The following is a 22,982-nucleotide window of genomic DNA, read 5'->3' as shown; positions in this document are numbered from 1 at the left end:
AATTTGTTGGTAAACACTTCCCAAATTTAGTTATCTATATTAAAATGTTTTATTCCTCTATTGAATATATTGTAACTTAAGTACTGTTAGTTAAAATTTTAATTTCTTATGCCATGAATTATAGGTAATTTCTCTTGACTTACCTGTGTATGAGCTAAGGTTTCCATTTTCTAACTTGTGTTAGCTATGCCTTTATTTTTACACAATCAAAAACAAATTCATATTCATTCTCCTGTTACCATGAATAATTTCATGCATTCCTAGTCTAAGAGTTAAATTTTAAGTTTTAAAACCAATAAATAGCACATATATCCTAATGAATACAAATATATTACCTGCTGCAGAGGCAAGTAATGCCTAGGATTACGTTTCCTTCTTTTTCATTCAATGTCGTAATCTCTAGGTGTCTTCAAAGAAGAATGTTCCTAGTGTAGATGTTTAAAATCATGTGAAATTTCAGTTTGCTTCATATGTAAATGATGATTTTCTTTGATAGCTTTTAGTTTTTTCTGGAATTGCAAATTGCCTTTTATTTTCTTGGGAAAAGAAATGTTTCATTTACCATTATCGCTGACTTCTTATTCATTCTATACATTGAAAGGAAATCATTTTATTCTTGGAGATACTCTTCCTAGAACCCATTGAAAACCTTTTCTAATATAGATAAGTTATATTTCAGTCTTCCAAAAGTTGACATCCTGGGACTTATTTTTTTAGTATTTTATATTAGTTTTACAGTCTTTATATATCATGTATTTTTTTCCTAATTTTCCTTTCTATTTTTCTGGTACAAATCATCAGAAGAAAATCATAGAAGAAAAATTTCCAAATTCTTGTGTGTCTAAAAATGTTTCAATTTTGCCCAAATAATTGTTTGGTAGTTTATTAGAGTTCCAAATGACTTCTACTCAGAACTTTGGATATGTGACTCTTGTCTTCTAAAAGCCAATTTGTTCATGAGTGGTCATTTACCAGTAGGATGATACTCTCTTGTTTTTTGACTAGTGACCCATTTTCATTCCCTGGAAATTTCAGGATCATCTCTCTACCTTGTATCCTGAAATTTCATGAGCATCTGGGTGTGGGTTCTTTCCATTCATCCACTCAGCTCTCAGCATGTCATTTTAGCTCCAGAAATTTTACTGTATTATTTTTGGCAAATACCATCATATTCACCAAGTTGCCAATCAATCCTCTTAAACAAACTTCCTCTACTCTCACCACCTTTAACCCTATTGATTTTACCTACTAAATGTGTTTCAAATCCATCAAATTGTTTATATTTTCATTTAGATTCTAGTCTCAATCACCATAATCTCTCACCTGGATTATCAAAATAGCCTCCTAACTCATCTCTGTTCTCCTGTAATCCTTCGCCACCCTGCAAACAGAAGCATCTTGCTAAATCTCAAATCTGGTCATATAACTCTTTACTTAGAACTTTCTAGTGTAGTCCCATTATTCTAAAGGTTAAGTCCAGGATCATTAACATGATCTATGTGGCATTAATGGCCTGTCCTTTCTGTCCAGCCTTGGGTCTTACCTTCCCCCATGCTCATTCTACTCCAACCACATAACTGTTTTAGATCCTCAGTCATACCCCGAGTCTTCCTTAACTAGGACATTTTCACAAATGGATCCTTTTATCTGAAATATTCTTGACAGTCCAATGCCTATTCATCCTGTAAAGATCAGCCTCTGCTGACCTCCTCCCTGCAAGATGATTTGCTTCCCCACTATACGTTCTTATAGCTCTCTATATATTGCACCGAAGCATTTAATACAATTCTAATTTAATCATTCTTTGATAATTTTACTTTATGCTTGCCTGCCTGCTCGTTGTTCGCTAACATCTTTGAGGTCAGGGACCTTGACATCTTGCTCACCATCTTTTCACCAGAGCCTAATAGTGACACTAACTCAGATGTGCTCAGTAAGTATTTGTGCAATGAATTAACAAATAAATGACTATCATAAGGACTGTTGTCATAGCTGTTATTCCTGACTCTCACTCTTGTATAGTGTTCTATATTCCTTCTGTCCACTGGAAGCTTTGCTCCTTTTATATAGATAAACCTAGTTTCCTCATTTTTATTCAGTGTTTTCCCTCCTGGAGGCTTTTATATACTCTGTTTATGAGCAATTTCCTACTGTTCTTAGCCAGTTGACCTCTAACTATTCCATCATGTAGTTTGAAGCTTTCTGTCAGTCAGGCAAACTGACCCCTCCCTGATCCATATTGCTTATTTGCCTTTGAATACATTATCTCAGGCTTGCCCTTGGCATAATCTCAATGCATACTTCCAGAAGCAATACTGCTGTTCATCAGTCAGAGATTACTTAGACACCTGTGCCCCTCTCTCTCTCCCTCCCTGCCCGCTTCATGGTATGATTTATTTTCTAATTCATCCATTTAGAACATATATTCTGGGAACACACATTTCCCACATCCTGAATCTAATCAGCTTGCTGGAGAGCCCCTGTTCTCAAGTTTGGAATCCTCATGGTTGACACAAATGCTTTCCCCAATCTCCCCTAGCCCCGGTGTATTATGTAAACTTACTGTCTTTTTGCTTTGTTTGTGCAGAGGTGCAGAATCTGTATATCAGACAGTTCATTGTATTCTTCCAGTTTATACTCTTAAAATGCTTGGTAACCTTTCCCATCTTTGAGCATGTAATGTATGTTCTTACCTCTTTCATTTCTCTAGTCCTTTGTTTTACTGAAGTAGTCTTCAATGTTGAGTAGAGGTCAAAAATCTCAAGTCAGACTAAAAATTTGTTCCCTTGTCTTCGTTCCACTCCCCACCCCAGATCTGCATGTTCCCACAAACATACAAAGCTAGGAGTCCCCCCAAGTTCCTGAAGTTCATCTACTGATCCTCGGTAAGTAAACTATAATTTTCTGGAACTTTTGTGCAACTTAATCTTCCCCCGGATTTTCTTTCCTGAACAATGGGGATGGAGGTAGAGAGGAAAGGAGAAGGAGGAGGAGAAGGGGAAATGCTATCCACTTTTCTTGGTCTTTGCTGTAACATGAAATCTACCCTCATCCACCCTCTCTGCTTTCTCCTTGAATTCTCCAATTAATCCTTTAACAGTGCTTTGATTTTACCTTTCTTCTCTCTCTTTCCTCATCACCTCCTTTCCAAATGAACCACCCATTTGTTTTCACTTTTGCTTCATCTGCTTTTTCCTTGTTTTCCATCACCCAAGATGCCTTCCTACCCCCTCAGGTTACTGTAGGGATAAAAATGAAATCTCAGATGTGAAAAGACTTTGAAAAGTTAAAAGTACAGCAGCATTGTACAGCATTGTAATGACGATGATGCTTCATCTGTTCTTTGAGGCAGCTCAGTGTGCTCCTTCCCTTACATCTTCCTGTCACATCCTTTCAAAGCGGAGCTCCGTCTTTGGCCCTCCCCTTGCTGCCCTTACATAGGCATCTTCTCTGGTTTTTCTTTCACTCATCTGTAACATGGTTTTGCTTGGTCTCCTTCCTCCTTTGTCCAAGTACCTGGTTTTGACAAAGTGAATTCTATCATGTCTATTTTGTGATCAAAAGAAGCTGTATATCCCACCTTTGGTTCTTAGTGCCTCCTTTTTCTTTTTCCAGTGTTCTGGTCAGAATGACAAACTTGCTTAGATTTGAGTAGGCCTGCTACCAAATGTATGCAGAAAAGCAGATTGCATTTAGTGTTTTGGCAGTTGAATTATCAGTGGCTTTGCTTCAAGTCTCTTTTTCATTGTGCTTATCCCTGTTCTCTTTTCTTAAAGAAGCAATTAAAAGTAGATTGGGCTGGGGCAAGTACATTCCTTAGAAAGTGGCTTCAGGATTGAGGGAGTATTGGTTTTATGTTGACAAACTCACTTGTTCTCACACCAATGGATGAATGAGAAGATTTGAAAGGAGATGGGTGGATGGTAGGGTTTGAGAACAGACAGGAGGAGGACAACTGTTGTGGTTTACATATGAGGTGTCCCCCAAAAGCACATATGTGAGACAATGCAATAAAGTTAAGAGGTGAAATGATTGATAAGTTTTAAGAGCCTTAACCTAAACAGTGCATTGATCCACTGATGGGAATTAACTGGGTGATAACTGGAGGCAGGTAGGTTGTGGCTGGAGGAGATGAGTCACTGGGGCATGTCTTTGTGATATATATTTTGCCCCTGATGAGTGGAGTGCGCTCGCGCGCGCTCTCTCTCTCTCTCTCTCTCTCTCTCTCTCTCTCTCTCTCTCCTTCCTGATTGTCATGTCCTGAACATGTCCTGAACTGCAGAACTGCTATCCTCTGTCACATCCTTCTGCCATGATGTTCTGCCTTACCTTGGGCAAGAGCAGTGGAGTTGGCCATCTCTAAAACCATGAAACCAAATAAACTTTTCCTCCTCTACAAAATTGTTCTTATCCATGAATAAGCTAACTAAAACAACATGATGCAGATCAAGTGGCAGAAATTAAAGCAGCTTCTACCAAATGGCATGAGTTGGGAAGTAAAGACTGAAACAAATTGCTGAGAATAAGAAGGATGGGGTCCATTAGGAGGCTTAAAATCAGATGGACATGGTGGCATAGTTGACTTCTGGACACATGGAAAAAAGTACCCAGTAGCTCAGAGATTAAGAATCATGAGTTTGTTGTGGCACCAATTTGCCAACTGTATTAATCTTTTTTATTAATGTTTGACCTCATTCAGAGTCAAGGTTTTATAAAAGTTCCATAATGAAAAAGTAGAAAGGGGCAATGAAATTGAGGATTTTATAAAATCATGGTTCAAACAAAGGATTATTTGGTTCATATTAATATAATACAAAATGGCAAATGTGAAATTAGATAAAATAGATGAGCTGAGCACAGTGTTGCATGCCTGTAGTCCCAGCACCTCAGGAGGCTAAGTCAGGAAGACTGCTTGAGCCCAGGAGTTCAAGACTTGCATGGCCAGCATAGCAAGACCCTGTCTCAATAAAAAAAATAAAATAAGGAGAGAGAGAGAGAGCTAGTGAACTATGAGACTGGACATTTCATGGAAGTAGGAAAAGAGATGAAGAGGAAATAAGACAATGAACAACCTGGAAAGTAGGATGTGATAGTCATCAGTGGACATGAAAGAATAGTATTTCAGCTATGATGATCAAGTCCTAGGTGCAGCCACTGGGTGTGGAGAGTAGAAATGGAATGAAGTTAAATTCTGTGAAGATGAAGAAGCATGAGGCTAGACACTAGACAAGTCATCCCCAATGACATTAAAGTTTACCAGGATAATTGAAGCAAGAAGCTCCAGTTAACCAAATTCCAATCCCTCTCACAAAAATAAGATCTCACTAAAAAGTTGTCTGAAGGCAGAGAACATGGAAGTTAGTAGCTAATATAGCCAGATAACATTTGCTTTGAAGGGGGAAGGATTTTTATATGAGGGTGAGAAAAAAATAGCCTGCAAGGAGCAAGAGACTACTAGAAAAATATTTGCATTTCTCCAATCCCAGAGAGATATGGAACTAGAGAAGGGGGCCATAGGAGTCACAATATCCCCAAAGATCCAAGATGAAGATGCAGCACACTGTGAAGAGGTTAAATGGTGTTTATAATAGTTGCAGGTGACACTACCATCTGGAGAGTTGGAAGGAAGGTCGAAAAGGAGAGATGAGTCACACACAGTGGAGGTAGGACGTGAAGCCAGAGCATAAAACAATAAGACAGTGAAAAGCCGAGAGAACATAACTACCTAGAAGTGCTTGCTCATGACCCAGAAGATGTCTGGAGAGCCTCAAAGGCAGAAGTGGAAGGACTCTGCAAATTCACCCCATACACCACAAGACTCACATGTGATAGGGTCATGTTTGGTTTCAAGTTGAGTCTGTGAGAGTCCCATCGATTTTTCCCCTTATCAATATTTCTAAGACCCATTTCTCTCTTCTCAGCCTTATTGTTGTGCCTCCGGTTTAGATTGATGCAGATTGATCCTAGCCAATCTCTACAATGATAGACTCACCCTCACCCATGACCCCTCCAGTCTGCAGTTTTCAAACTAATCTTTATTAAGCACCTCTTTCCTCATATCCTTCTTCTGCTAATAAAGAAAATAAATGGGCTCTTTTGTGAGCAGGAACGTCACAGAAGCCATCTAATAATCCTAGCACCTTTTATCCTGGTATTTTCTCTGGTATTACTTGTTTATCTCCCCAGTTCTAAAGCTGACATCAGATGCATTGCCACAGAGGATTTATAGAGTTTAATAAAGGTATTTCTTGGGTTCATCTCAGTTGAATCTATAATAACTATTTCTCAGTACAAAAAGTCATCATCTTGCTTGTCCTATGCAGTTGAAGGAGAGCCTATACATTTTTTTTTTACTATTTAGTAAAAAAAGCATCAAATAAGGTCTTCAATTTTATTTTTTCTGAAAGTAAATCTTTTGAGTACATATTTTGATTCTTTTTTTCTTTTTTAATGTCTCCTCTTTTCTCTCACCTACTTTACCTTCTTAGAAAAAAATGCTCAATGATTCCTTCATGGTATTACACATTTTATGACTCTTTTATCTAAAGTATAATATATAATTTCTCTGAACTTTATTGGATTGAACTAATAGCTAATGTGTAAGCAGAACTGGTCCTCTATATTAAGGTGATTTTTTATTTTTTATTTTTTATTTTTTTAAGGTGATTTTTTTTGTGTTAAGTATTCCTTGGACTTGGACAGCAACTCATGGGCATTGGCCCTTGCTGCAGTGGTACAGTTGTGATATTTTGTTTGTATGATCATTTCTTCACTGTTTCCAACACCAGGAACCATTATCAAGATACAATAAAACACCCACACCTATGCATCCAAGTCCCTTCTTGTTTTGCTTTTTGCCTCCATTTGCTCTAATTCTTGCAAAATAATGAGACAAAAATTTTTCTGTGTAACTAATAGGAGAGGAGGTTAATATGGTATAAAGTCCAAGAGACTAGAATTAACTGAATCCTGCCCCTATTGACCACACCTCCCAGTGAAGTTCCAGGGAAGATGACATACATAATCAGAGGATAAATCAAGCCAGAAGAGACCATGCCCACATCTTGCTCTTGGATCCTTTTCTTATCTGCACTCTGAAGGTTTGTAGATTGATACCCAGAATCCAAAAGGAACCCACACAGAGGTCAGCACCCAAAACCAATCTTAGGATTCAGTGAGGAAGGAGGGGCAAAGTGATTTTTATATGGACAGTGATTCCTTTTATCTTGAATTTAAAAGCTGAAATGAGTGTGGTATGGTAGCGTACACCTGTAATCCCAGTGAACTGGGAGACTGAGGAAGGAGGATCACAAGTTCAAGGCCAGCCTGAGCAACTGAGTTAGATTCTGTCTCAAAATAAAATAAAAATGGCTAGGGGTATAGCTCAGTGGTAAATCACTCCTGGTTCAATCCCCAGAATCAGGAGAGAAAAAAAAAAGCTGAAAGTTGTGGTCCACTGTGAAGGCAAAGAGTCAGTAAATGAGACTTAAATATGGGTTCAAGCACACCTGGGTTTGAGGGGCGATATGGAATTATGCCTTCCCCAGATTAGACTCAATAAATGACAATGCCAATTCCATGCTCCTTTCAGGAAAGAAACTCGGATATACATTCAACAACCGGAACTTTCACAATGTGTCTCTGGGGCAAGGACAAGAGGTAGTGGCTGAGGCTGCTCTGGACCTCGCTGCCAAGAAAGGCCACTGGGTTATTTTGCAGGTATGGTCCCTCTCCCCTGATCTGGGTCAGTCTTGATCATGTGCCTGTTTGGACTTCATCCCAAAATCTCTGTGCTTCTTGGCACACTCTTACCTCTCACCCACCTGGCCTTCCATACCAGTGTCCCCTTACTTCTTAACCTCTCTTTCCGACTTCCCTCACTCACCATGTCCTCTTCCCCATGCCACCTGCTCTCCCCTTCACCTGCTCTACCACTGTGCTACTTACACAATAAAGTGAATTCCACTTTGATGCACATTCATGAAGTGGCATTAAGTCGAAGGCCACAGTGGCTGGATTCTTTTGATTGGTGAGAGCCCTTCCTATGCATTTGTGTTACGTGTTACACTCTCTTAGCTACGTGTATGACTAGGACATGGGTGCCACCTTAGCTGTTTCTTTGAGAGCTCATGTTGGTGTTGGAAATCTGGATTATCTATTGCTGGTAACTTCACCGAACAGTTACAAGAGAAAAAAATGCTGCCACTTGCCAAGTGTAGTGGTGCATGCCTGTAATCCTAGCAACTCAGGAGGCTGAGGCAGGAGGATCTCGAGTTCAAAGCCAACCTCAGTCAAAGTGAAGCCCTAAGCAACTCAGTGAGTCCCTGTCTCTAAATAAAATACAAAAAAAAAAAAAAAAAATAGGACTGAGGAGGTGGTTCAGTGGTCGAGTGCCCCTGAGTTCAATCCCTTGTATCCACCCTCTGCCCCCCAGCCAAAAGGCTGCCACTCTTCTAGCAAAGCCTGTCCCTTCAATACTCTTTCATGCAATTCACGTGGATTCTGGGACTGTGGCAGAACTAGTGGCTTACTCCTCTTCTCTTCTGTAGCACTCTAATAATTTTATTCAACCCTCCTTTGCTATGTTGGATGACATGATTCATTATATGATTTGTCCATCACTAGGTTTCCTTAGGGAAAGTGACATTCCTTATTTACTTTTTATCACCAAGCTCACTGCCTTAAACATAGTAGATGTTCAACACAAGCCTGTTGGATGAATCAATAAAGAAATTAAAGAGCCGGGCGCAGTGACGCACGCCTGTAATCCCAGTGACTCAGGAGGCTGAGGCAGGAGGATCACAAGTTCAAAGCCAGACTCAGCAATTTAGCAAGACCCTGTCTCTAAATAAAATATGAAAAGGACTGCAGATGTAGCTCAGTGGTTAATTGACCCTGAGTTCAATCTCTGGCACAGAAAAGGAAGGAAGGAAGGAAGGAAAGAAAGAAGGAAGGAAGGAAGAAAGAAAGATTAAAGAACAAGTGAAAAACCATTCTTACCCTGTCCTGGCTTTCATTTCCCTGCACTTTGTCTCCTGACAATTCACTGTGCCTTGCACTTGCTCCTGAGTCTTCATCCTGTTATTCGTTGGAATCCTAGTAACTGAAGAATCTTCCATTCCCTGGGACTCCTTTTCCAGAAGCTTCGGAAATCCCAGGAGAAAATATGACAACTTCTGGAGTGCCTGCTTCCTTCCAAATGCAGGGAGGTGTGACCCCACCCCTCGGACTGAGGCTCATTTGCCTAGAGATCACATCCTGGGCACTGGGGCCTTCAAGGGAAAACAGTTAACAGGTTTCTCTATCAAAACATGGAAAACACTTCACAACATAAATGATATCAGTAGGTGAATAGTTCTGAGACTCCTGTGGTTATAGAAGTCTTGTTCAATACAGTGTTTCCCCAGTGGATCCAAAATCTATTACAACATCTATGGCACCCTTTGGGAAATGCTGCTGGAGGATCCCACCCCAGAGGGGTCAGGGTCCTCTCCTGGGGAGATGACTTCTGGGGAGCTAAGTGTGGAACCAAGGCTCATGTTGTCTCCCTGCTTCCTACCTGGCTACAGCAACTATAAGGTGGGTTTCACAGGCCCTGCCCCTGGCTTATCCAAGCCCATAAACCTAGTAGGGCAAACTTAGATCCCTGAATCCACCCCAGGCAACAGAAGTTCATTCTCCCAGCCCTGTCCCTCCTTGTAGCACAAGTTAAAGTTCCTGAAAAAGCAGCTGAATTGAGGTTGCTGGCACTAATAGGAACCCTGGCTTTCCAAGTTAGCCCACTAAATTCTCTGCTGCAACAGTATTATTATAAATGAATTTTTAAACAAATTTTCATTTAAAAATGACTACTAACTCTTATACATCCTTTTACAGTATATAGAGTCTTTCAAATCCATTACCTTTGGTTATTTGCAGAAACTGTGAAATAAGTATGGAAAACATTATTGTTATTTCCCTTTCTATAGAGAAGAAAACAGCACTCAGAGACCAAATTACTGTGGTCCTAATATTGTGCTCAGTGCTGATCTGTGTATTTAAGGCTCTGCAAGCCTATTTCCTCCAATATTGATCGAGGAACTTTTATCTATCCATCATAATGAAACATATTGCAATGAAAGCCAAGTGAGTATCTTTACCAAAGTGAGAGGTGCATTCCACAGAGTGGTGCTAAGAAATAAATGTAAGTTTCAATAGAAAGACAGGCAGACAGACAGATAGAAATCAGATTGGAGAGAAGAGAGACTCAAAGACCAGCAGAGGAGCTTGAGATTAGAGTAGGGAGCCTCCATGGGTCTTAAGCAGCAATGACTCAGTGTGTTTTAGAAAGATAAGTTTGGCAACAATTAACAGAATGGTTTGAAGATGGGGAGAGACGACTCTGGAAAGCTAGCTAGAAGAAGTTCAAATCAGTGCCTTTCAAATTTTAGCACGGGTACAAATTACTGGAGGATCTCATTAAAATGCGCTGATTCAGTAAGTCTGGGAGGGACCTAAGATTCTGCATTTCTGACTAGCTCCCAGGTAATGCCAACAGTGCTGGTCTGTGCATCCCCTTTCATCTCTGAAGGGTTTAAATAATCCAGATGTCAAGTCGTGGGGAAATTGGATGTGTTTGAGACCCTCAAAGTGTGGGCCCTACACACATAGCATTGGCATCACCTGGTAATTTGTTAGAAATGCAAATGGTCAGGCTCCACTCTTTAATTTATTTTTAATAGCACATTATAATTATACATAATAGTGGGATTCATTGTGACATGAAGGCTCGACTCTTGACCTAATGATTCAGAAACTCTGGGGTGGGGCCCCATAATCTGCGTTTTTGCAAGCCCACCAGAAAATTCTCATGTGTAGCCAAGTTTGAGAACACTGCTAGAAAAATGTAGGATTATCAAATGATAGGACTCACTGCAGTATACTTGGAGGTCCCCATTACAGGACGTCCCAAGACTTTCTGTGATGTGGGTTAATACATTTCTACTGTTGCAAGGCATTTAATGGCACAACAATGTGAGTACACATAATGCCATTGAAGATTTAAAAATGTATATCCTTAAAATGGTTGAAATGGTAAATTTTGTATTATGTCTGCTTTACCACCTTTTATTGGTTTTTTAGTTATACATGACAGTTGAATCCATAATTATACAAGCATGTAATACATCTTGTTCTAATTCAGACCCCAGTACTCCTCCTTCCTCTTCCCTCTCCCCACCCGCTGTGCCCCTTCCTCTATTGATTTTCTGCCCTTTACCCAGTTATTTTTTAAATTAATTTCTTGTGGATGTACGCAATGGTGCCATCCACTGTGGTATATCCATATATGTACTAAGAACATTTTTAAAAATTAGTTTAAACTGAAGCCATGTGTCCCCTCTAGCTGCCTTTCAGATAACTATTTACTGCCACTAGAACTAAGCAGATTCCTGAATTGTGGGGGTTTCCTTCCCATCAGAACATCCACCTAGTGGCCAAGTGGCTCAGCACCCTGGAGAAGAAACTGGAGGAGCACAGCAATGACAGCCACCCTGATTTCAGGGTCTTCATCAGTGCTGAGCCTGCACCCTCCCCTGAGGGCCACATCATCCCCCAGGGCATCCTGGAAAACTCCATAAAGATCACCAATGAGCCCCCCAGTGGCATGCATGCCAACCTGCACAAGGCCCTGGACAACTTCACTCAGGTACTGCCCTGGGAGGGAGGGAGGAAGAGTACCCCACCTCACAAAGAGCTGATTCAAATTGGGTGGGAGAAAAGTGTGCACCTGGGTAGGGGATGGGATGCTGATGGGCTATGCATCAGTGCTGATGTGGGTGAAATGTGTTCCCTGTGTGATCGGCCTCCACCCAGCACGTACTCAGTACAACCCAGCTCCCAATGTCAGATGTACCTGGAGGAACTGAGCACAGGGTCATTCTTTGGCAAAATGGTAGAGGGGAACTTTCTGCAAGCCTACTGTAAACTAATATTCCAAGGTAGAGAAGGGCATGATGCTGTAAATCTAATTGATTTATACCCCCGTTGGTTAAACACACCTGTTGGCTAAACAGCCTGTCTTCAATCAGGGGGACGATGCTCTCATTCAGTTGCTATCACTTGCCATCTGCATGCATCTTGAATATCAAGAATTTAAATAATCCAGGTGTCAGGTAGTATGAATCTAGACTTGGGATATAGCCACATGTTAGACTCTTAAAGTTGGGCCCCAGACCAGCAGCATTGACATCACCTGGGAACCTGTTAGAAATGTCAATTCTCAGGCACCAGCCTAGTCTATTGAACCAGAAACTGGGATGGGGTCCCGGAATCTGTACTTTAACAAGCCCTCCAGGTGATATGCATGCATGGTCAAGGTTGATCCAGAGAAATTCAGAATGTTAAGGCATAGGATTCAAACACAGACTGCTACATTATTGGAATTTCCATTACTGGGAATTCCAAAACTTGTAGAGTGTTTCTTTAAAACCAAGCCCAGGACTATCAGTGGCTAACCCTGTAGCAACTGTGAAGTCTGCAGCTCAGGCCTTTTCCATCTTTTCTGGAAGGCACCATTTCTTGTTGCTTCTCCTTAGGGAAATTCTTTCTTCCTGGGAAGGTGAAAGCACAAAAGGCAGGGGCCAGGGGATCATCTTAAAGTTCATCCACCATACCAAACCTTATTAGAGTCTTAGGAGAAGCTTCTAGGAGCTATCAAGGAGGTTTTCCTCTCTGATGTCATCTTATAATAGCACCAAAGAAACTCTGGTTTCTTAGAAGCCATGCTAAAACGTATTGTCCCAGACAGGTCATCTAGGAATGTGAGATAGGTCATCCTGCATAGAACAACTGTTCCAGCCAGCCCAGTGAAAACCAGCAGAGCTATTGACCCTTTGGGACCTGGCTTAACTTACAATATGATGAAGACTATGTGGCAATCAAGGGTCTAAAAGGATTTTACTAACTCATGATACTCTCATAGTATAGGAGTCACACAGTCCAACTTGGAGAAGGAAGCTTCCACAAAGTTCTGAAAGGCAAAACTTACTCAGTCTCCTTTTTCAGTCCTCTTTCCAACCCAACTTCAAAACTCATCATCTGGAATAGAGAACAAAGGGACATTACCAAGAAATTCAGAATATTTTAGCTTCAAGTTTTTTTTTATAAGAAACATCCTGAGACGTTCCCTTATCCAGGGGCATCTTCTTTCTTTCTTTTTTCTCTTCTTTTTTTCCTAAACAGGCCTTGACAAACCTTCTGGAATCTCTGAACTAGAGTACAAAGATTAAAACTTTTAGATTTTCTAGCTACATTCCACAGAGAGGAAACATAAATTCTTTTTATTAATTTTTATTGGTGCATTATAATTACAAATACAACTAGGATTCATTGTGATCTATTTGCACATGTGTGTAACATAATTTGATCAATTTCATGCCCTAGTACCTCCTGTTTCCCTTCCCTCCTTCCTCCCCCGAACCCCTCCTCCGACCCCATTCTCTACAAGTCTCCTCCTTTTTGGTTTTCTGTTTATTTGTTTTTGCTTTGTTTTGTTTTTGGTATGGGGGATTAAAACCAGAAATGCTCTACCACTGAGCTACAACTTCAGTCCTTTTGAGACAGGGTCTCACTAAGTTGCTGAGACTGAACTTGAACTTGCCATCCTCCTGCCTCAGTCTCCCAAGTACTGGGATTACAGGCTTGTGGTACTTGTCCTGGAAAAAAATTCTTAAGTTATAATCTATAGTATTCGTTACAAGAGCCTATATAACTGTTCCAAGCAGAGGTAATCTTACACTTGAAAGATCCCAGATGACAAAGTGATGTGAGGGCACAAAATGCTGCTGAACTACGCACTTAAAACTGTTGAAAGTGGTACATTGTATGTTATGTGTAGTTTGGTACAATTATTTCTTTTAATTAAAAGTTGGGGAATAAAACTTATAAGGATGTGATTAGCCAGCTCTGTGGAAGGCTTCAGTGGCAAACCCTTCTCAGCTCTTTAACTCCAGGATCTAAGGAATCAGGAGGAAGGCAACGGTGCTTCACATGTTATCCCTCCCATAATTCATACTGGGCCTCAGTAGGATTATTACCATCTTTAGCCACCCTGGTTTCACCTGGTTCTCCTCCCCATGAGCCACTATTCTTGGGCTTCTCTCCCTGACAACTTGATGTCTAATCTTGATCAGTGGACAACTGGGAAATAGATCCCAAAAGATGCTATCTCTTCCTTGTTGTTCTGTCCCTACGACAGTTGGTTTGCTCACCATTTATGGTCACCTTTAGTAACTCTTTCTGGAAAAGAGAGATAGATGTATGAGTATACTGACTGTTTACAAGAGTTTTAATTGCTCCCTTTTGCTTTCATGAGAGCCGGGGATCAGAAGCCTTTATAACATTAACCCTGTTCCTTCAGAGCCCCATTTTCACCACCTAAGGGACAAATCCTAGAAATGAAACACTTTTTATTTCTGCTTCCCTAGTAGCCATGCTGTTTGGAGATGATTATTTTATTCTGGACTTTCATGTGAATATGCCATAATCATAAGTTTGAACATTTTGATGTGTGATTTTTTTATCTTTGTGCTTAAAGGCATTTTTCAGCAAGATCCAGTTTTTTTAATGTGTGAGAAGTAACAAATGAAGCCTCCTACATATCTATAGAGAAAGCTCTATCCATAGAGAGGTTATTAAGTTCTTACTTGCACAAGGCAATGGCATCTTCCTCCACACCACCTCTGGTCTTTCACACCAATGCCTTTGTGACAAGCACGGTGCCTGTATTAGTCAGCTCTTTAGGACTGTGATGACAAAAAAAAAAAAAAAAAAAAAAAACCACCTTGAGAAAATCTACATACAAGAGGAAAGATTTATTTGGGCCACAGTTTCAGAGATTTCAGTTTGTGGTCACTTGGTTCCATTAGTTCTGGGCCTGTGACGAGGCAGAACATCATGGCAGAGAGGGCGTGGTGGAATAAAGCTGTTTGCCTCATGGCAACCTGGAAGCAAAGAGGAAGAAAGAGAGAAAGGAAGGGGCTGAGGCTATGATATGCCTTTCAAGGGCAAGCCTCAAGAGCCTACTTCCTCCTGCCCTACCTCCCTATGTCCTTCCACCACCTCTCAGTAGCCCAGTTATAAACCCACCAATGGATAAATTCACTGATGATGTCAGAATCCTCATGATCCAGTTTACCTCCCAAAGGTCCCTCCTCCAAACACTGCCATGGTGGGGACCAAACCTTTAACACACAAGCTATTGGGGAACCATTCAGATCCAAACCACAACATTAACCAATTAAGGCACTGCAGAGATCCCACATGTCCAGAAAGAGACAGAAACTGTGTCAATGTGTTCTCCATAGGGAAATCAGACTTACCAGAAGTTTACTGTCCTGCCTCCTCTACTGCTGCTGCCCATGTCAGCAAAGTCATAAGACAGAGTCCTAGAAGAAATGCCAGGACTATGCTAACTTCAATTAGTGGGAGACTTGAAAGCATCTTTCTTGGCTCTAGCTGCCACCTCTTACTCCATCTTGAACAGAAAGACTCACTAAGAGGATATTATTTTTAATTCCAGAGTTCAGGGGTTCCCATCCTATCATCCCTGGGGCTGGAGTTGTGGCTCAGTGGTAAAGTGCTTGCCTGGCATGTGTGAGGCCCTGGATTCGACACTCAGCACCACATATAAATAAATAAAAGATCCATTGGCAACTAAAAAAAGTATCTAAAAAATGTTTCTTAAAAAAAAAAAATACAGGCATCCCCCCCTCTGTACCATCACTACCATCGCCCTTAAAATCTGCTAAGCACAACCTCCTTGCTTCCCTTTAAACCAACTCCTGCTTCTCTTCTATCTCTCTTTTCTTTCTTTCCTCCTTCATGAGCTGAATCTATCCCCATGTCTCCTGCTATTCAGCCAAGAGTCCTCCATACTCTGGTTTCCTCAGCCTCACATTGGGTCATCCCGGCTCAGGTTTCGGGGAGCAGTGAGGAGGTTAGAGGTCACAGCACTTCTCCATTTCTTGTTCCCATTCTCTCCCTCATCTTAGCACTTCCTCCAGCAAATGAGCTAGGGTTTCCTTAGTCACATAGATAGTAATTACATCTACTGAGGCTCCATGATGAGCAAGAAAAACATGGCAGGGAGGGAAAAACATGGCAGGGAAGGGTGGGAGTCCCCTACCACAACCCAGCGCACAGTGACATTGTGGTCCTCTGTCCTGTTTTCTATTAGCTATACCAGTAAACCCAATTAGTACATCAAGCTTGAAGTGTAAACCAAACCAATTTAACCAGAATCTACACCTTAACTCAAATGTTACACTAACACCCAACCCCTCTGTGAATTGGCTCAAGTTTGACCCCCACATATCCTCAGTGTGATCGTCATCTCACTGTAACTCAAACCCTAACCAGGATAGACGACAGCTTTATCCCACATGAACCCCAATTGTGACCCTGGCCTAGCCTGCCCCAGGGAAGGGAAGCTATGTGTCAATATTGTGAACAATGCTTTCCTTTCAGGACACTCTGGAGATGTGCTCCCGGGAGACAGAGTTTAAAAGCATCCTCTTTGCTCTTTGTTACTTTCATGCTGTGGTGGCAGAAAGACGAAAGTTTGGGCCTCAGGGTTGGAATCGGTCCTATCCCTTTAACACTGGAGACCTCACCATCTCAGTGAACGTGCTCTACAACTTCCTGGAGGCCAATGCAAAGGTAAAGGAAAGGGATGCAGATATAAGGCTGGAGGTCACCTCTCAGGATGATGTGTCTGCATCCTACACAAGTGGAAAGAGGAGGTGTCAACCCCAGGACCAGTCTGAGACTAAGAAATATCATAGTGAAATCAGAGGCAAAAAAACTCAGAACCCAAACTAGTAACTTATGCCTGGGAGTGAATCAGTCCCATGAGACTTTGTCCCAGGATCCACCAGACAACCTATGTGTACTCACAGCATTGCAGGTGGGCTGTGGATTGGCAGGAAGAGACCTCATATTTATCTGATGTGAGTTCCCAATGTAATTATCCAAGGATGAAGAACTTGTCTTAGGGCACAGAGCTCCTCATCATATAGTTTTGCCAAAATTGAAGAAGGAACCAAATTCTTGCTAAGCCACCGCTTCTACTATTTTGATAACTCTGGTTCAGGGAAAACTGTCACTAAAAATTGATGATCTACTTAGAGGAATGTTCACACCATCAAGTCTCTTCTTGTCCATGGACCAAACACAGCATCAGTAGGGCCAGGATCTCTTCCTGTTTGGGGAAAATGAATCAGACCAACATGCCTTGAGAAATCCTTCTGCCTCCAGCCCTTGGGTCCTGAGAAGTCTACCTGCCCATAAAACTGTTTCTTCCAAGTGTCTAAGTGGCTGCCCACCCCAACTTTCATATCAGGGTACTTATAAGCTGTATTTTATTCACTCCAAACTTCCAAAGGGAGCAATTAATCTTGTCATTAATGGCAGAAAATTACAAAAGTTCCCTTGTCCTCACCTCCCTCCATTTGACACTAACCTATTTAAAGCACTTCTAGGAAGAACCCGACTTCAATGTCACAGTTAATGACCATGCAAGAGGGAAGGCATCTATGTGAGGTGGTTAGCACCTTATCTCTTCTTTTGCTTTGATATAATTCTTCAAATATTTAAGTGAACTCCCAAACACACCTGACACTGCTGGGCACTGGGGTATACAAATAAATAAGACATTGCTCCTTACCCGAGGAAACATCCCATCCTGTAGCTTGTGCTCGGCCCACATGTCAAGCCAGCCTCAACATCTGTGTGAGGATCTTTCTCTCCTTCTTTCTTTCTCTTGTCTCTCAGGTGCCCTATGATGATTTGCGCTACCTGTTTGGTGAGATCATGTACGGGGGCCATATCACTGATGACTGGGACAGGAGACTCTGCAGAACCTACTTGGAAGAATTCATTAAACCAGAAATGTTAGAAGGGGAACTGTCCCTGGCCCCAGGGTTCCCACTCCCAAGCAACTTGGACTACAATGGTTATCATCAGGTGAGGCACTGCTGTGTGCTCAATAGCATGATGGTGCATACCAGTAATCCATCCTCACATCTGCCCCACGTGATCGGGACCATTCATGTTGGGACATGCTATTCATGCTTGAGGCAGGGGCCTGGGAATAGTGGCTTAAAGAGCTGAGTTTGTATCAACTTTGGTTCTTCACCCCCAGTTTCTTTTATTCAACCTAAGAGTGAATTTCTAGACTAACCTTACACTAATAATAAAATTGAGACTTTAGAGATATTTTTTATTCTAGACATTTGACTCAATAATTCTATTTGTTTTTCTATTTTGCAAGTAGCATCTGGGACAGTTGTTTGTAGTTTTTATTCAGGATATTGACAAAGCCATTATTATTTCAAGTAAGAGCTTAGCAAATTTTAGGTAAAGTTTCTAACAGTGATTCTAAATATCTTTGTCCCATCTGTGGATAGATCACTCACCCCTTCCACTCATTCCCTGTTGTTGCTATGCATACAGGCATACATATCTACATGCAGGAAATAAATTCTCATGGAGATTTTTCTTACTGTTACTTAAGTTTTTCACATACTATTACTACGGCTATTTTTGAAACATTCTGCTTTGCCTACTTAAACTACTTTCTGTGCCATGGAAAATACACTGAAAGATAATTTTTGAAAAAAAAATCATTGCTGGATTTTTTAACATGCCTAAAAGATCTTAAATTTACCAGTTTATACCAAACTCAAGGAAAATGCTGATCATAGAAATATTAACTATAAGAGAATTAATTATAAAAGTCATTTGCTCCACAAAAACCATCACTATGAGAAGAAACAAAATAATAAGACTCCTTAAGGAAAATAAAAGGAATCATTTTTTAACTACCTTTAAAGGCAGCAAGGCTTTACCCAGGAAAATAGTGCAAGAGTGTCCCCTAGTGTCCATGGGATAATTCGACAGGAGGCTGGAGCAGGCCATGAGCAAGGACAAACAGCCTGAAGTGGATCTGATTGTTTCCGTAGTAACAATCAGAAACAGTTGTCCAAACAACTGAACTGGAGGAATTCATTAAACCAGAAATGTTAGAAGGGGAACTGTTGTCCAAACAACTGAACTGGGCTTTCCTTTCTTTACACCTCTCTTTAATCAGTGAGGGAATAGATGATTATAGTGCATTAGGCAAGGGCCTAGGATTGTCCTGAGTGCTGGAGGAAATACAAAGATAAACATGCAAATTTGCCTTCAAGAATGAGCAATGTTTTCATAGGTTAGATGTTATTAATGCAAAGTAATCATCAAAATTATACTTGGAGCTTAATGTGGGGGATAGTTTCTCATTATTATAAAAAGATTTGTGGAGGAATACTCAAAACATTCAGAGGAGAAAGTGACCCTTGGGAGCGAAGCAGGACTTTTCAGGCATCACAGACTGTGGCTACTAGATGTGTTGTTTGGCAGACTTGCTGTTTTATAATGTTTAAATTGCAATGCTAGGGGTGTGAACTCTTCAGTTCTCAGCCAAACTTACTCATCCTACTTCCCCAAGTCACATATTGATTTTAGGTGCAGAGTCCCACATATGTATTAAAGCATTTCATCCCTGGTTAAGATAAACAGAGGGAAGAGAAAGAATTTAAAAGGAAGAGAGCTAGGATCCTAAAAGATTTGAAGTAAAAATAACAGGGAAAATGACTTTAATATCAGGGGTCGTTTCTATAGTTTGTGAAAATACCAGGGAGGGATTTATAGTTTTAAAAAAAACTATGAGAAGTCCTGTGGAGACAAGGATATATGAGGGAACAGTGGAAAGAGGCAGGAATGGAGATGGATAGCATTATCTAAACTTCCTGAAAATGAGATGGGTGTAGTGAATGTGAAAGTTCTGTTCTGGGAAGCTGGTCTGGCATAAGAAAATAAATGAAGTCAAAGGCAGGTTGGGGGAAAGAATGTGCACTAATATGTGGGAGTGCTGGTTCTCCCCCAGAGACCCTGCAGGGGAGCTGGTGGAAGAAGTGGGAAGTGCCTCTTGGTTGCTTTTTAAGTGAGCTTGCCCTTGATTTCAGTACATTGATGCTGAGCTGCCTGCAGAGTCACCCTACCTCTATGGCCTTCACCCAAATGCAGAGATCGGCTTCCTAACTCAGACTTCAGAAAAGCTCTTCCGCACTGTGCTGGAGCTGCAGCCTCGGGACAGCCAAGCAGGAGATGGAGCAGGTGCTACAAGAGAAGAAAAGGTGTGTGCTGGGGATTGCCTGAGATCATCCTGGGTGGCCCCAGGACTGTAGAGAGATGCCCTACTCCTATTGGCCATGTTGGCAGTATAGATCATGGAAAATACACACCAGACACAGCACTGCCAGCCTTGAAATGTTGGCTCTTCACCTCCCAGGCTGGTCATGTCAAAACACTGACCCTCTAGTTAAATCATAGGAAGCCATTGGGGAGGACAGTTTGCAGGTTCACACAAAATCAGTTTTTATTCAGTTTTTCTGCCAAAGAAAAGAAAGACCAGGACTGAATAATAGTAGTTTGGGAACCTTGAACTTGACTTAGTGATACTTTGACAAACTAAGTAATGATGAATTCTTCTTCTACTGTTGTACCCTCATTCTGTCAACTAGTGTCCATTCAGATAAACACTCCTTTTCATGTAAAGGCCTTCTCTTTGAATAACTTTTAGCCAAAAAGAAAGAAGGAAAGAGAGAAAGAAAGAAAGGCAGACTGGGGTGAGGTATGGTTTGAGGATAACTCAAGACACTTTGGAGGTCCTGTTCCTGATGTGGAGGTAGCAGAGGGCAGACAAGAAAAGGACCACGCTGGTGAAACTTCTTAGTGAAATTTTCCCTAAGACAAAGTAATGTAATTCCCAAGAGGTAAGTACATTCATTAATCCCATCCATCTGTGGCACTGCTTGGATCCCTTTAATCAGAGATACTCTTGGGTTAGGGAAACACTCTTGCAGGATAAAGAGTGGAAGTCTGGGGGACTACCCGACTGATTTTTAAGAAAATGAAATATCAAAGATTTGCACTTTAATGGTGTAGAATGGTATCATCAGAATAATAGTTCTCAACTTTTAATATGTCTAAGAATGAGCTTGAAATTTTGGCTTAGAGTTGAGATTCTAACTAGGTGCTAGAACATTTGCCTAGTATGCACAAGGCACTGGGTTCAATCCCCAGTGCAGAAAGAAAGAAGGAAGAAAGGAAGGAAGGAAGGAAAGAAGGAAGGAAAGAAGGAATGAATGAATAAAGGAAGGAAGGAAGGAAGGAAGGAAGGAAGGAAGGAAGGAAGGAAGGAAGGAAGGAAGGAAAGAAGGAAGGAAGGAAGGAAGAAATTCTGATTTTAAGATCTGGGATTAGGTGCAGGAATTAATTCTGATGTAAGTGAGCATATGAGAAATCTTTAAATCATACTACTCTACCTATTCCACTCTTACCTATGATATGATTTGAGAATAAAGGAAAGAATCTAAACCACCCAGAGGAAAAGTGTTCTTTGGAACTCAATAAGTACTAGACTTAGGATTCTTCAGGTCAGGCTTAAAGAAGCTTCTAACCCTTGTCATTGCCTTATCCCCTCCCCCAGTTAACTCAAGGCATGGTGTGTGTCTGTGTGTGTGTCTCTGTGTGTGTGTGTGTGTGTGTGTGCGCACGCGCACACATATTGTGTCTTCCAGAAATGATATGAGCTGTGATCAGTGCCACTCATGACACTGTGTGAGAGAAGCATGCAGGTTACCAGGCACGTGTCCAGTTATGCAATGTCCCCATGCTCAGCCATGGTAGTGGTTTTCCTATCACTCACGTGTTCTTATTAGCTCTGTTCTTTTCCATCCATGTAGCAGGCCAAGAGGAAAGGCAAAGAGCCAAAGCTTAGAGACAGTGTTTTGCTGTTAGATATCAAATGACCAGGAATTACACACTTCACATACACTTCCAAACTCTTAACCTAAATCTACTGCCAGGTTCATATGTCTGTGAAGGAAGCTGGGGCTTCTAGTGCATGAGTGACTATGTTGCTAGGAAGAGAAAGAATAATTGGGGGATTATTAGGGGAGTTAGGGAGAAGGCAACCAGCTGTCTGCTACAATCTCCAGCTGAACCTGGAATTCTCTTTCTAGGACACAATGAGTTCATTTGATGACCTATGCCTGAGCTGCTGCTTGACTCCTGATGACTCTCTTGAGCAGACGGATCTGCTACTAATCAGGAGGGGTCTGCGTGGGCTGCCATCACAAAACACCACAGACTGGGTGGCTTCAACATCAGAAATTTATTTTCTCACTGATCTAGAGACTAGAAGTCTAAAATCAAGGCATAGAAAGGGCTGGTTTCTCCTGAGGCCTCTCTTCTTGGTCTGCAGATGGTCACTTTCTTGCTGTGTCCTCACATGGCCTTTATGCTTAAGCCCCTGTTGTCCCTATTCTTTGTATTCATATTTCCTCTTCCTATAGGACACAAGTGAGATTGGACTTGGGCCTAATTTAATGACCTCATTTTAACTTAATCATCTGTTTAAATCCCCTATCTTCAAATACAGTCATATTCTGTGATACTGGGGATTAGGACTTAGACTTGTGACTATGGGGAGAGACTGAGACAATCTGGTCCATAGCACTGGGCTCTAGGGGCCCCGTTGGGTGTATGCCTCTCTTTTCTTCCTCAGTGATGAAGTAGCCTGTATCCCCTGACTTCCTCCAATACTGGATTCCTTTAGGGCTTAGCAACTAGCTAGTAATTGAGAGGAAAGTAAAATAGGTTCCCTTGCCAATTTTACTGAAGTATATTTCAGATGGTTCAAATATTTTAATGTAAAACATAAAAATCTAAAATCACCGGAAATAGCTTGGGAGAATGCTTTTATGATCTTTCAAAGAGGAAAGCATTTTGCAACCTAAAAAACTCAGGAAAAGATTGGCAAATTTGATGGCTTGGAAACTTTAAAATATCTCCAAAGCAAAAATCACCATTGAAAGCACCCAGAAACCACTCTGAATGCA

The 22,982-nt window shown here is 41.2% G+C and overlaps 1 protein-coding gene across 4 annotated transcripts in view; it reads left to right on the top strand.

The window, feature by feature from the left end:
• The window catches only part of Dnah9 (dynein axonemal heavy chain 9), a 338,036-nt gene that overhangs the window by 289,645 nt on the left and 25,409 nt on the right, over positions 1-22,982 (top strand). For 2 of the 4 annotated variants that reach the window (XM_047545691.1, XM_047545694.1), the window contains 5 exons: positions 7,592-7,719; positions 11,459-11,686; positions 16,507-16,698; positions 17,812-18,003; positions 20,043-20,213. In XM_047545691.1, coding sequence (XP_047401647.1) covers positions 7,592-7,719; positions 11,459-11,686; positions 16,507-16,698; positions 17,812-18,003; positions 20,043-20,213 — 911 coding nt within the window. Of the gene's footprint in view, positions 1-2,813; positions 2,886-6,662; positions 6,781-6,918; positions 7,101-7,591; positions 7,720-11,458; positions 11,687-16,506; positions 16,699-17,811; positions 18,004-20,042; positions 20,214-22,982 lie in introns of those variants that run through there. The other 2 variants (XR_007107774.1, XM_047545693.1) reach the window with 2 other exon arrangements.

The sequence above is a fragment of the Sciurus carolinensis genome, chromosome 3 (assembly GCF_902686445.1).
Source record: "Sciurus carolinensis chromosome 3, mSciCar1.2, whole genome shotgun sequence".
In the NCBI taxonomy this organism is placed as follows: domain Eukaryota; kingdom Metazoa; phylum Chordata; class Mammalia; order Rodentia; family Sciuridae; genus Sciurus; species Sciurus carolinensis.
The sequence above is the reverse complement of the archived record's forward strand: the minus strand, read 5'-3'. Positions and strand labels throughout refer to the sequence as shown.